This window comes from Jatropha curcas, chromosome 2, assembly GCF_041381405.1.
Source record: "Jatropha curcas cultivar XTBG-Jc1 chromosome 2, XTBG_Jcur_1.0, whole genome shotgun sequence".
Classification (NCBI taxonomy): Eukaryota; Viridiplantae; Streptophyta; class Magnoliopsida; order Malpighiales; family Euphorbiaceae; genus Jatropha; species Jatropha curcas.
Window position 1 is genome coordinate 2,008,864 of NC_143152.1, and position 14,304 is coordinate 2,023,167.

Here is a 14,304-nt window from a genome sequence, read left to right on the forward strand (position 1 = left end):
ATAATTTTTTTAATTGGCTATCACGAAGGCTATTTTAGTATATTTTAAATTGTAGTAAGGTCAAAATAGAAAATCCCATTAATTTTTCCTTATTCCTACATTTATATATAGTACGAGTCTTTTTTATGACGTGTGTTGCACGTTGACAATGTTGTTATATTTTCATTTTTTATACTCTTTTAATTTTTTATCTATATAATATTAAAGCATCAGTTTTTGTTTAGATTAAAATAAATACAATTGATTACTTTGTATTAGACTTGTCGTATAAGCTACTTGCAATGCTATTTCTTTATGTACCTGATTTGATTTTTATATAATAAAGTGATCTCAAAATAAAGTTCAATTTAATCCCTATACCTAATCATTCAGTCCTTAATTTATAAATGCAAATTCTTAAAATCCTGATAGGTGCTCAAAAAAAAAAAAAAAAAAAAATCAAGTTATCACTCAATTCATAGTTTTTGCCCTCAATCCTAAATCAATATCTATATACAACTATAATGAAAAATAATAATAACTTATTTTTTATTGGTAGATAAAAGAAAAGAAATGATAAGATGATCTGAATTAATAATGGTAATCATTTTGGCTATAGTGATATACTTACCTAGTGCATTACGGAAAGAAATATATGAACATACATACAACCTCTTGAAACCAAAAAAATGACTTAAAAAAAATATATATATATATATATATATATATATATATATATATATATATATATATATAGTTTTAATTTTTTTCAATTTCATAAACACTATTTTCTTTCAAGTTAAATATATTTAGGATATAAAAAAAATAGCAAGAAAATTAAACATCTTTTATCAGGAAGTCATCTATTTATTGCAAGGGAGATATAAATCTTTTACTAAATTAAAGTGACACTGGTTACAAATTAATTCAATACCGAAAAAGAAAATAAAAATAACAAATTCTTATTAAGAATAAAACTCTTTTAAGAACTCAACATATAGTAAGAAATAAATTATATTAAAAAAATTACCCATTTGAATTTTAAAAATAATCCTGAAAAAGCTATAATTTAATAAAAATTTGATTTTGATGGAAAAAAATAAAGCCAAGTCAATAAATAAAAATTACAAAGCAAATTATTTTAAGATCCAATATTAGTTAGTTAATGAGCTTATTCAAGTATTTTATTTTTTTTTATCATTTTAAGTTGCAAATTTAAAATAAATAAATAAGTTAATTAAGTAATAAAAAAAATTACATAAAAGAAACGATATATCCTCTCCAAATAAACCTACAATTTTTCATACAACCATAAAAAAAAAGAATAATATACTTTTTTCTATTTTGTTATATATATATATATATATATATATATTTATTTATATATTTATTTATTTTAAAAAATTTTTTAAAAATTATATCCAATCAAATAATTAAATGTAATTTTTTTTTTGTCTTAACCACAGGTATTCCGAGTCTACTATGCTAGAATTAAATCCTACTCGCATCGGGGCATCGGGTCGGCCCAAGGAGGGATAAAGTACTCGTACCGAGTATTTACTCTATCCATAAGGTTCGAACCCTTGACCTCACCTAAGGGATAAGAGTATCGAACTACTCATCCAAACACTCGGTTGATATAAAATGTAATTTTCGAATTAGCTACGACTAAGGATATTTTAGGATATTCTAAATTTCATTGAGAGCTATATTGAAAATTTCATTATTTCTTCCCTATTCTCACATCTATATATAGTATAGATAGATATTTTTTCATTAAATCACAATGAAATATCAGTTTTATCCATAATATAAATATGGAGGAAATTTAAAAAATCCCTTTAGCCAAACAAACACTGGAATATAACAAATATATGTAACCATAGAATTTTTCTAAAATGCTTAAAGAAAGAAAAAAAAAAACAAATGCTGCAAGTTTAAACTAGTAATATCTAAATTTCCTATTTTTTTTTCAAAAAAAAATTTTATCATTTTCTATAAGTAGTATTTTTTTGGAGTAAATAAATATTTTATTTTATTCATATTCACGTGTTCAAACTTTGACTTGATTTATAAACTTCGATTTTGGGATTAATGCATATTGGCGCTGCGGTATAAGCTATGAGCGCTGCTTCTTCTGAACTGAATCGGCTTCTCTCTGACAAAACTGTCAAGTCCAAAACCGAACCCAAAAACGCCAGAGTCTTAACAACCGTCATCCTCAACCATCTCAAAGCCAATCGTCTCCAAAAAGCCGTTTCAATTCTGTTTTCATCTCCTTTCCCTGTCGATTATTCTCTCTATGCCCATCTCATCCAGCTTTGCTCTTCGAGTCTTGCAATTGTGGAGGCTCGAAAAGTTGAATCCCATTTGGTAACATTCTCTCCAAGGCCACCAATTTATATTTTGAATCGTGCCATTGAGACTTATGGGAAATGTGGTTGTTTGGCGGATGCAAAAGGACTGTTTGATGAAATGCCTGAGAGAGATGGTGGGTCTTGGAATGCAATTATTAGAGCTTATTCACAATGTGGGAGCTCTGAGAAAGCTTTGGATTTGTTTAAGGATATGAGAAGGGAAGGAGTTGTTACTAATGAGATTACATTTGCTAGTGTTTTGGGGTCTTGTAGTGATGCGTTGGCGCTTTCTTTTTCAAGGCAAATTCATGGGCTTATAGTGAAATATGGGTTTTATAGGAATGTGATTTTGGGAAGTGCACTTGTTGATGTGTATGGCAAGTGCAAGGCTATGAGTGAAGCGAGGTTGATGTTTGATGAGATTGAGAATGCTAATGATGTTACTTGGAATGTGATCGTTAGGAGGTATCTTGAGGCAGGCAATGAAAGGGAGGCGGTGGCAATGTTTTTTAAGATGTTTAATACAAATGTTAGGCCATTAAGTTTTACCTTCTCTAATGCACTCATTGCTTGTTCAGTTATGCATGCAATCCAGGAGGGGATGCAGATTCATGGAGTTGCAATCAAGGCCAACTTTGACGAAAATGAGGCAGTTTCATGTTCTCTAAGTAAAATGTATGCTAACTGTGGGAAAATAGAGAGTGCACGCTTGGTTTTTGACCAATCTGGTTCGAGAGATTTGATATCTTGGACATCAATGGTGTCAGCTTATGCAATGAGTGGGAGAACAAGAGAGGCAAGAGAACTTTTCGAAGAGATGCCTGAACGTAGTTTGATCTCATGGAATGCTATGTTGGCAGGCTACTCTCGTTCTTTCCAATGGAATGAGGCCTTGGAATTTTTTTGTTCGATGCGCAGGACAACTGAAGACCTTGACCAAATTACCTTGAGATTGCTGTTAAATGTGTGTGCTGGCCTTTCGGATGTCGAAATAGGAAAACATGTTCATGGGTTCATTTATAGACATGGTTTCAGTTCTAACCTCCTTGTTGGCAATGCGCTTCTTGACATGTATGGAAAATGTGGGAACTTCAGAAGTGCTAGAGTTTGGTTTTACCAAATGAGTCAATCCCGGGATAGCATTTCCTGGAATGCATTGTTAACTAGCTATGCCCGCCACCACCAGAGTGAACAAGCTATGGTTATGTTTGGCGAGATGCAATGGGAGACAAAACCTGATAGCTTCACCTTCGGAACTCTATTGGCTGCTTGTGCAAACATTTTTGCTCTTGATCAGGGAAAACAAATACATGGGTTCGTGATTAGAAACAACTACGAAATAGATATTGTGATGAGTGGAGCTCTAGTAAACATGTATTGCAAATGTCGTTATATTGCTTATGCTCTGAGAGTCTTCAGAGACACATCTTCCCGTGATTTGGTTCTTTGGAACTCCATAATACTGGGATGCTGTCACAACGGAAGAGGCAAAGAGGTACTCAAATTGTTTAGAGTGATGCAGGAGGAAGGTGTTAAGCCAGACCATGCTACCATTCAAGGTCTGTTGCTTGCTTGCATGTTCGAGGGTCATGTCGAGTTAGCTAGCCAGTATTTCGATTCAATGGGCAAGGAATATTGCATAATACCGCGGTTGGAGCACTATGAATGTATGATAGAAATCTTCAGCCGGTATCGGTGCATGAATGAGCTAGAGGATTTTGTGAAGGGGATGCCATTTGATCCCACTGCCCCTATGCTGATGAGAGTTTTTGATGCTTGTAAAGAGCATGGATGCTCAAGATTGGGAAAATGGGCTGCTGAACAGCTTAACAAACTGAATCCTTCAACTCCTTTCCGATTTAAACTCAGGGAGAAACTAAATAGTTAACTTTGAAAAAAATAATAAAATATCATTATTGTATTATTTGATGTAACAGTAAATTTATCAAATATATGAAAAATAATGAAAATATTATTATTTTATTCGCACTAGAAATATTTGTGTATTGTTCTCTAACAATATTTTCAAAATTGACCCATAAAAATATCCAAAATCTATATGAAATGAACAACATTTGTAAGAATACAAATTCAGCTCAACAAGAAAGCAACACGATTTCATATCTCAGAGCTCAATCTACATATGAAAGTAAGTCTGAATCCAAATCAAGAAAGCAAAACATATATAGGTATTTGTACAGAATTTTAAACATTGTTACGCTACAACTTGACCATATGCGACTAGTTTAAACGTTCTTCTATGTTTCAAAAGAAAAGATGTAAAAGAGAGAGAGAAAAAGCCACAGAAGCATATCCTTTTGCACATTGTTGCGACCAAGATTTTATCATTTCTTGCGAGACAGTGCAGCAGCAATTCCACCAGCTATGAGTCCCACAGCAGTAGCAGTGATGCCTATTCCAATAATGCCATCTGCATTCAAACAAAAGCGATGGGAGTTCGTTTGGTCATATGCATTGATAACATATTTAGATTAAAGTTGAGAATGAGAAAAATTCAAGTATATTTATAGGAAAAACCTTTAGCAATTTTATCTTCAAGTGTCTTCTTGAGGACCAGAGCCTGCCTCCAGTCAGGTGCAACCTATAAAAACATGAGTTTCAAAATAAAGGACCAAATAAATAAAATCAATTTAGCTCAAGGTAAGTAATTAAGTAACATCTTCCATGCATTCTAAATAAGAATCAAAGACATTTTACTGAAACCCCAAAAATGCAAAAGAGGCAATACAATGATCTTATCCTGAACCCTTTAACAAAATGTCACATCTCAAATAAGTTGTTATTTTGTAAGCCATGAATCAGGATCTAGGTTTAAATATGCAAGTGAGAGAAAATGAGAGAGACCTCCAAGCATTGGTCCACAAGCTGTCGGCTCCTTGAATATTCACCATTTCTGTAATATCCAACAGCCAGAAGATAAATCTTTTCCCGCTGTTGTAAAGGAGAGCTACTATTCGACAATGATGCTGCAAACAATGAGGTATTTGGTTCAGGAGAAAACTTTCGTTTTATAGATAAAACTATAGCATAATGGACATCAAACTGATTCCAAAACAAATGCTAGTAAATGGCCTAATAGTTTGTTACACGGGTGTTCCGACACATTACAAACTCCATAGATTCTCAATTAAAATGGATCAACAGATGGCAATCAACTTCATGCCCCTTGAAACCTTCACCCCACCCCGAAAACGATAATGTTTTCCTCTCTCTTTCTATTCCCCTAATTTTCAATAGCCTATGCTGCCTGGTAAGTTTATGAGCCAATTACATCATAAACATTGTGAAGAATTCAGAGATATGCATTTCCCCGTAACAGCACCACTCGAGCAGAATTGATGGGTTGAAGATGAAAAAGAAGATTAGTGAAACTGGCTTGAGTACCATTAAAGAGAAATAAACAATATCTTGACTAAATTGACACAGTCGAAGTAAATTTCCAACAATTTTACAATAACAATAACTCTAAATTATGTAAAAGATCATAACCAATCAATACATGCGTGCACTGAAAAGAAAAAAAGAAGGAACGCTGTTTTTTTCTTTTCTTTTTTGATTCTAGCAGAAGTGGGAAGTGATAAGGGAGTCACTGATGAGTCATGTAATAGAGTATTTTACTAAATGGAATGGCAAGTTGTATCTTCTATGTCAGTTGACACTAGGCATACCAAATGAAACATCAACCATGCATTAAAAAAAAAAAAAAAATAGGAACACAAAACAATTAATTACGCTTCTTTCAATAGTGTAACCAAGATGTCACACACTAGTAAGGAAGATGCAATTGACTGGAGGACATTCAGATGTAATGAGAAGAATATAGAAAAGTTAAAAAAAAAAATTTTTGTCATGTAGAGAAAAAAGGAGTGAATAATTTATCAAAAAGAAAAAGGCTCATCAGCCTTCAAGTACCATGGCCTCACTCTAATCATTCTCCATATTCATCCCATCAGTAAACTAACACATAAGTTAATTTCCACATTTCCTAATTGTTATCCAGAGATTACACATCCAAAACAAATCCTAAACTTAAAAACTTATCCATCTCAAAAGAGAAGTAAAAAGAGAAAAAGAACTCTCAATGCTTATCCTTTTGAATTCATCATGACAGAGATGGGCGTGGTACTTTGACAAATTAAAATTAGTGGAAAGACAAGGAAATTATGGAGTTGAGTCCAGTTTCCACATTTATACCAATCCTTCTGCTCTCATCAACTTTTTTTTCTCCAAATTATTTATTCTCCAATCAAGATAGAACAGACTAACAATTACCATTTCCAAAATCATCATCATAAAAAATTTAACAAACCCTCGAAAAAATTTGAGCAAAGCAAGGCATAATTACACCTTTCCATTATCTTTGTACTTGGTTTACCTTCAAGCATAGCTATTCCACGCTGCACATCTTCTGGTCGCTTAGAATGAACAAGAGCCCACGACAACCGCATAATGCTCTCACTCTTAAGCTCATCTGACTCACCCTTAGCAGCTTCCGCAACCTCTCTCTCGCAGCCCTGAGAAAACACAACAAAGCATGAACCTAACTAAGCAAATCAATAAACACGCATGTACAAGATTTTCTAATATGGAGAAAAGAGAAACCTAAGTTTCATAAACAGCTATCAAATCCTACAAACTAAATTCTACAACTGTCACTTTTGAATTTGTAATTGAAATGTAGATGTACAAGTATAAGAATAAGAATACATACTAAGATGATGTCGTGGTCGCACCAGGGGATCTGATCGCCACCGGAGAAGAAGGAGCCGACGGAATCGAAGAACTTACCGATCTTTGCCTCCATAGCTTGGTGATTTGCTTGAAGTAGTGTGAAGCTTTTATATATATAGGTTTTGGTGTTTGTAATTGCTTTGTGTGAGATACAGGCAAGGAAAGAGAAGAGGGTTAAGAAATGGGATCGTTTGGGAATCAAGAGAGATTTAAGACTGAGGGTTAAGAAATTGACTTCTGTGAAAAGACACGTGTCCCTATTTGTGCTGAGAAGCCACCATCACGGCATCACCGACCTGCAATTTTCTTTTTTTCATTATTATTATTTTTTGAATAATGGAAAAGGAAAATTTGTAAATACTTTTACGGTTTTTACCTATGAAGTATGAACGATTCCTTACTATGCTATTATTATTTTATTTTATTTTATTACTATTATTACTTTTTTAAGAATGATAACAATGACGTTTATAACCTTTTTACCCCATATATTATATAAACCAATTTTACTCTTTTAAAATAATTTTTATATGTAGCAAAAGAAAATTTTAATATTATATACAATCGAAACCTATAAATTTTATTCATCCATTAAATATCTACCTGAATTTAGTCGGAATGAGACATAAAATCGATTCATCTAATTAATGACACGATGGATATAGCTTTTAAAAATAAAATCTGTTTCGTTTATTATTATGTTTTCTATTTTTTGAAAATTTTTTTGCCTAAAATCCAAGCAAAACTCAACTTTAATAATTATTGTACACTATTTGAAAATAGGAGTAACATTTATTTATATATTTCTCCAATTAACCTTTATTTAAAATGATAGCTCAAAATTTTTTTAATTTAAAATTCTCAGTAGTAAGACATTAGACTTTTAAATAACTATATAACTTGTAAATTTTAACCATTATTATTTTATCTAATTATAGATTATAATTGACTACGATAAAAAGAGAAAAAAAAAGAGAATTATTACAATTGAAATGTAAATAAAAATAAATGAATTTTTTTCCATTTACTCGAAAAATAATGAAATAATTTCATGTTCTTAAATCGCTCTATGTATGAGGTCTAATAGTTCTCCTTGTGAAATACAAATCTAGTAGTTGTTTTGGTTGAGAAATTGGTGCACAACCTCTCCAATTCCCTTGCTAGTGCTGATGCGCCACAGTAGAACACCCCTATGCCAAAGAAAAAAAAAGTTTGTTAATTAAGTATTATCATTTGAGTTTACTCCCTAATAAGTAATTATCAGCTTATTAAGAATAAAGCACTCTTAACGGGTATTTACTTCATTGATAACAATCAAACTCTCAATTTTTCTTAAGAAAAAAAATTAATATTTGTCTCTCTTACACTATTATAAATCCTCTTGTCCATCTTGTTTTCTCTTTATTTCTTAAGTGTTCTAAGAACAATCATTAAATCAATCCAACCTAATTTTCTTCCTTAAATTATTATTTAAAAACTGTTATTAAAATTATTAATTACAGGTTATTAAAATTAGTACTAAATTATTGAGAAAGAAATGGGGAATCAGCTTACCAATACGTTCTCCTCTGTGTCTAGATGCCAATTTGGAGAAGATGTTGAACCAATTTGGACGACCAAATTGTGTTGGTACCTAAGAAACTCCATTGGTTAGACATTTCAATTTCAATTTTAATAAATAATAATAAATATAGTATTATATCTTATTTTAATTTTAATTAAATGAGTTACCTCAGTTCTAGATACAACATCAACGCCATTTTTGGTTTGGTTCAATGCTTGAATGAGACTTAATAAAGCAGATCTTGCATCTCCTTCTCCATATACACTAGTTAAGAAGTTGTGCATTTCAATAATAGCCTAAAAGGAGAAAGACAAAATTAGGAATTAATGGTTAGAAAAAAAGAAAAAAAAAAAAACAGAGAGAAAAAGAAATGTTTAAATATAAATAATTACCAGTTTTTCATTTGTTTTTGATATTTCCCTGAGGCTATCTCTAAACCAAGCAAAGGAGCTCTGTTCTCTTGTTACCCAATAAAAATAAGCTTTTAATGGACCTCTTGAAATGTTGCTTTCTGCACAATTGGCCTGCATGGAGTCAGAATACCTTTTTATGTGGTTAGATAACACCATTAAGTAATAGAAATTTGGATAAATTACTATGATTTCTGACTGAAATTATTGACTATATAAATATATATTTCTATATTTTTAAAAGTAACTGAAAGATTGTGACTAATTTTTTTAAATTTAAGTAGAATATACTCTTTCAATTATTATAATTCACGTTCGACAAAATTAGTTTTATTCGAAAGATGGAGAATAATTACCTGATCAAAATTAGCTAGATCTTTGAGGATGCTAATGAAAGGTGTGGCTCCTATTCCAAGCCCAATTAACATCACTGTATCATACTTGACATAATCTTGTGAAGCAGAACCATAAGGTCCGTCAATGTAAATTTTTGGGTACTTCGTCTTTACTCCACCAGATAATATTTCCTGCAAAACTCATAAAATCTTGAAGCTTTTTATAAATTTAGCTTTCTATTAATCTTGAACCAAAGTTGATTGGTGAATTTATATAATTACCTCTTGGAAGAGACTGTATATTTGATAACTCCAATCTCCAAGAGTTCTAATATGGACACTTAGGTGATCATCCTTTGGCCCTGAAGTTAATGAAAATGGGTGCCTGAAATTGGGAAAGGACAAAAGCAATAAGAAGATAATGAAATTAGTTAATTTAAATTATAAATATCACTTAATTACTAGTTGAAATGTTTGTTATAAGTAGTTTAGTTACCATTGAAATGAAGAAATTTGAGGGCATTGTAAGAAAATATACATCCCACTCTTGTACTTGAAACCTTCTGGTTTGTGCAACTTGAGACACAAAACTTTCCCTGGATAAATACTTGCCTGCTCATATAGTGAAGCGTAGTGCTTAATTAGCTAAAAAAATATAATAATTATAGTACTTAAATAATCTAGTTGTTCGATATGAATTAGCTGAATTAAACGCGCTCTTGATTATTTCATTTTAAGAAAGTGAGTTACCTTCAAAATCTTTGCATCGTAAAACCCTGATCTTATGGCTCGAACAAAACGCTCTCCGGTGTATAACATGATTGGAAATGCAACGTACATCCATGTCTACAAAAAATAAGCAAAATATAATTTTATGAATTTTGAGGAGGCGAAATAGATAATTTCTGAAAGTTTCAACAAAATGCATGCTTACCGTTTTTTCAGTTACGTTGTCTGTTAGAAAGAGGAACATTGAATGAACAATGAGCAGGACGTAGACAAGAATGAGCAAGTGATGTGAGTACCAGAAAGCGTTATAACCAGTCACATTTCTAACAGATTTAGGCAGCAAAGGCGATTGGCGACGGGGCCATTTTGTTGCTAGCAAAAATGCAATTGCCATTAGTATTACCATTGCAATTCCCGTTGCTACTTCTGTCGTGGTTAATATTTGTACATACGAAGGTTGATGGAACCCAAATCGGGCGGCAATAGTTTGCCGGAAAATTGATCGATTAGATCCACTAATTCTCGGAAAATCACAAGCTAGATGAGTTCCTCCATGGAGTAGAACACCAACCACTATTCCTCCTGCAATTAACTGTATTTATTGGTTGCAAACCTTTTGATTAGATTATATTTTACATGCTCCAATAGAAAGGTTGATATTTTTTTAACAAGATGGTTCTGTATAAGGTCGAACTTATAAGAGAAAGACTGTACAACGAAAATGAAATATATTGTACGGAAACAAATATTGATAGAAAGATAAAAATAAAAATTACCTTGTGGAAGTTGATATTATCGTTGAAGGGTACAAAAGAATTGATTGTTGCTTTCCTGCGAAGCCATGTAATGGTATTTCTACAAACAGGAAGAAGAATGACAGCCATGTTAAATTTTAAGGTCTCAGCTGCTCCTTTAGCAGTGCAAAGGCAATAACCCATTACTTCAAAAGCTGTTCTATGCTTGTATTGAATAAACTTCCATGTGAAAAGTGACAGGCAAATCACCAACCAAATCACAACTATCCATCCTCTCCTCCAATGAGCTCGAAACAACACTTCTGGCTTTGACATGATTGGTTGATCATCTTGGTGATCTTCCAGGTCACTGTTACTTTTGTGATTTCTGTTGGGTAATAGTGAGCCCCTCATTGGTAAGCTTATTTTGAAGAGAGCTGCTAGTTGAGATAGCTTCATGCAAATTAATTATTAATTAGATTAAAATTGATAAAACCTTATAAATATATGAATAAAAAAGTTTAAATTGAGCACCTCGATAAAGCCCCGGCCTTGAGTGTCAAGAGCTTCCATGATTAAAGTAGCATTTTCCTCTGCTTGGTCTTGTGTTAGAGACAATTTATTTGTTGAAGCAATCAGCAAAATATTCTGTCAAAAGTCCAAAACAAAATTTTAATAATTTTTGAAATTTTTTTGGTCTCGATTATTTTAATTTTGTGAAAATCGAACAAAATTGACCCAATGCTTGTTCTTAGATTAAAATATAAATTTAAAATTATACAGCACTCTTGATAATAAGTACGTATATAACTTGAGAAAAATTAGATTCGATTTTCCATCGCTCAATATACAGACTAGAAAAAAAAAAACAATCCAATTATATGACCTATAATACTTCAAAAGTATTTGCGTTCTGTAAATTACCTTATTCAAATGAAAGAATTGAATTTTTTTTTCAAACAGAATTAATTAAGGAAAAAAAAAGCATGTTTAAAACTTTGGTTTTCTTGTACTAGGTGAGCAACCTCCAATGTATAATTTGAATATATAATATATGTAGATAGGGAAATTTGACCCAACCTGCTTGATGTCCATCTTATTAATTCTTCCATCCATATTTTTGTCACACCTGAAGGAAAAAAAGCCATTGAATGAAAAAAGAACCTATCAGAAATATTGGTTGGATAAACATTTATATATATATATATATATATATATATATATAAAGAATTCCATGTCAAAGAAAAATAAGAATTTGCTTTTCAAAAAAAAAAAAAAAAAAAAGAATTTGCAGAATCATTATTGATAAATTACATGTCAAAGAAAATTTTCACTCTTGAATTGAAGCAAGGGTCAGTCAATCTATGCCAGTAACCATGGAGTTCTCTTTTTGTCATATCAATTTTACTTTTTTTTCCTCTTCCTCTTATTGCCATTAAAACCTCTTTAGCAAATTCTGGTGATTGTTGCATACCTGTAGAAATAAAAAAGGCAATATTTTTTTTAGTAATTAAATTAAAAAAAAGAGCATTACAAAACAACAAAAAATAAATTAAAATAAAATAGTAGTAGTAAAAATATTTTAGGTAAAGGGTTTTTATTTCCTTTGTCAACATTAATTAATAAATCATATTTGATTAGTATTGATACAAGAAATTAACCACTATGCAAATTATTATAACCTCGAATATAATTTAGTGGTTGGCTAGATTCATTTTTTAACCAATATTAGGATAATCTTTTAATAATATTGTGTAAAAAAGAAAAAAAAAAGTGAGGGATGCCCAAAAAGCACACCAATAAAAAGTTGTTGAGACTTCTATTATTATTCTTGTATGGTTGACTATCATACACTCTATTATTATATAGGAATCAGTTTCTTGAATAAAGCTTAGCTAAGTACATAATTTAAAATTGCATTACTTTATAAAAAAATTATTAAATAAAAGGATTTAAAATGTGTAATAATGTAGAAATAAAAAATATATATATTTGTGACACCCCAATGTATAGCATAGTAGTAAGTGCATATAGGACCTAGTAATAAATTCAGATTCGAATCCCCCTCTCTAATATTTGAAAAAAACAGTTGTATTTGTAATCGAAAACATTAAAATATGCTGAAATTATGAGTTTTTTTAAAACATAACAATATAGAAATTAGTAAAAAGTCAATTTTGAAATTGGAAAATTCTTTGGGAAGTCAACAAAAATTGTGATGAAATCCCAAATAATTACCCTAATCATATTTACCAAATAATTATTACATTATGTTTTTTCTAGAAATATTCAAGAAAAGATTTGGTCAAAAAGGGAAAGAAGATAGTGATGCCATGAACAAAATCTCATGCAATTTGTGCGTTACCCTTATTTTGTCTCAATTGGAAAAGCAAAATATTTGAGACTTAATAGACAATTCTTGTTACCTATACAAAAACCAAAATCCGACCACTTCACGACCGGTTCAGGGGCTTTTCCGGTGAAAGCCAGCCTATCAAAACGTTTTTCCACTTCCTTCCATTCAATGTCAATGAATCTCAGGCGTTCACCAAGTGCCACTGATGTCTCCTCATCCTCCATCACATGGTGCTGGTCAAATTCTGTTCCTTGAGAGACTGAAAGAGGAGGAACTCTACCACTCCATGAAGAAGAAGAAGAAGAAAAAGAAGAAGAAGAAGAAGAAGAAGAAGAAGAAAAAGAAAGAGATGACTCTACTTGAGACTCCATTAATGGACTAGAATTCTTGGTAGAGAAAACAAAAAAAAAAATGTTTAGGGGTTATCTGTGGAGAAATGCATGCATGTAGGTTAAGGAGAAGAGATTAATGTTTTTCTGGGATTTTAGTGGTTGAGTGTGGGAAATGGGAATTCATAACTTTAATGGTTAGTGTATGCATGATTGGGTTTGGTATGAAAATGAATAATAAAATAAAAAGGAGAGAATTGGGTTTTGTTAGAAAGGAAGAGAAGGTAAAGAGAGAGGAAATTATGCAAGGAAAATAGAAAGCTGGTGCCATGAAAGGGGAGAGATATAAAAAGTCATAAATCTATGTGACCAATCCTCTCCTACCCTCTTTCTTGCATACTGAGGTGATGAGCTGTTTTGATTAAAGATAAAGTAACCAAATTTTCAGTGCCATATATACAAGCACAGAAAACTTTTTTGATTGGAATAAAAATTATAGATCTCGCCAACCAGATGTTATCTGGTTATCTTTTTATTTATATAAAGAGTGAAGAATCTCAAGTTCGAGTTCTCTCTACCACAAGAATTTTCACCAATTTTGCGAGTTAAAGAGAGAGCTACTTTTATTATATAGTCTGCAGTGTTATTTCGGCATATTGAACCTCTGAAATGAATAAAAAAAAACTATGAATATTCTCACATCAATGTATCCTTTTATTAAGAACTATATTCTTATTATGGATAAATTTAAGCGCAATC

At 31.4% G+C, this 14,304-nt stretch overlaps 3 protein-coding genes across 3 annotated transcripts; 1 reads left to right on the forward strand and 2 right to left on the reverse strand.

The window, feature by feature from the left end:
- Positions 1 to 2,055: 2,055 nt before the first annotated feature.
- On the forward strand, positions 2,056 to 4,319 carry LOC105645104 (Tetratricopeptide repeat (TPR)-like superfamily protein). Its single transcript, XM_012230616.4, has one exon. It carries the CDS (start codon positions 2,101 to 2,103, stop codon positions 4,222 to 4,224), a length of 2,124 nt encoding a protein of 707 aa, XP_012086006.1. The 5' UTR covers positions 2,056 to 2,100; the 3' UTR covers positions 4,225 to 4,319.
- A 107-nt stretch (positions 4,320 to 4,426) lies between these two features.
- On the reverse strand, positions 4,427 to 7,308 carry BIGYIN (Tetratricopeptide repeat (TPR)-like superfamily protein). Its single transcript, XM_012230601.4, has 5 exons — positions 7,069 to 7,308; positions 6,733 to 6,871; positions 5,202 to 5,323; positions 4,875 to 4,938; positions 4,427 to 4,767 (listed from the first exon to the last, which is right to left on the reverse strand). Exons 1-5 carry the CDS (start codon positions 7,159 to 7,161, stop codon positions 4,682 to 4,684), a joined length of 504 nt encoding a protein of 167 aa, XP_012085991.1. The 5' UTR covers positions 7,162 to 7,308; the 3' UTR covers positions 4,427 to 4,681.
- A 775-nt stretch (positions 7,309 to 8,083) lies between these two features.
- On the reverse strand, positions 8,084 to 13,922 carry LOC105645103 (respiratory burst oxidase homolog protein A). Its single transcript, XM_020683640.3, has 14 exons — positions 13,287 to 13,922; positions 12,175 to 12,334; positions 11,941 to 11,989; positions 11,395 to 11,508; positions 10,903 to 11,313; positions 10,332 to 10,718; positions 10,148 to 10,243; positions 9,894 to 10,009; positions 9,680 to 9,782; positions 9,419 to 9,589; positions 9,045 to 9,176; positions 8,820 to 8,948; positions 8,643 to 8,721; positions 8,084 to 8,278 (listed from the first exon to the last, which is right to left on the reverse strand). The coding sequence occupies exons 1-14, from the start codon at positions 13,585 to 13,587 to the stop codon at positions 8,169 to 8,171; spliced, it is 2,358 nt and encodes a 785-aa protein (XP_020539299.1). The 5' UTR covers positions 13,588 to 13,922; the 3' UTR covers positions 8,084 to 8,168.
- Between the last annotated feature and the right edge of the window lie 382 nt (positions 13,923 to 14,304).

Bases quoted from the DNA above. Each gene is read 5' to 3' on its own strand.
- LOC105645104 (XM_012230616.4), top strand. From the start codon at position 2,101: ATGAGCGCTGCTTCTTCTGAACTGAATCGGCTTCTCTCTGACAAAACT.
- BIGYIN (XM_012230601.4), bottom strand. From the start codon at position 7,161: ATGGAGGCAAAGATCGGTAAGTTCTTCGATTCCGTCGGCTCCTTCTTC. The intron at 6,872-7,068 runs GTATGTATTCTT...GTGTTTTCTCAG, and splicing joins GCGACCACGACATCATCTTA to GGCTGCGAGAGAGAGGTTGC. The intron at 4,768-4,874 runs GTTTTTCCTATA...GTTTGAATGCAG, and splicing joins TGAAGATAAAATTGCTAAAG to ATGGCATTATTGGAATAGGC.
- LOC105645103 (XM_020683640.3), bottom strand. From the start codon at position 13,587: ATGGAGTCTCAAGTAGAGTCATCTCTTTCTTTTTCTTCTTCTTCTTCT. The intron at 8,949-9,044 runs GTAATTATTTAT...TTCTCCTTTTAG, and splicing joins CAAAAACAAATGAAAAACTG to GCTATTATTGAAATGCACAA. The intron at 8,722-8,819 runs GTAACTCATTTA...GGAGTTTCTTAG, and splicing joins ATGTTGTATCTAGAACTGAG to GTACCAACACAATTTGGTCG.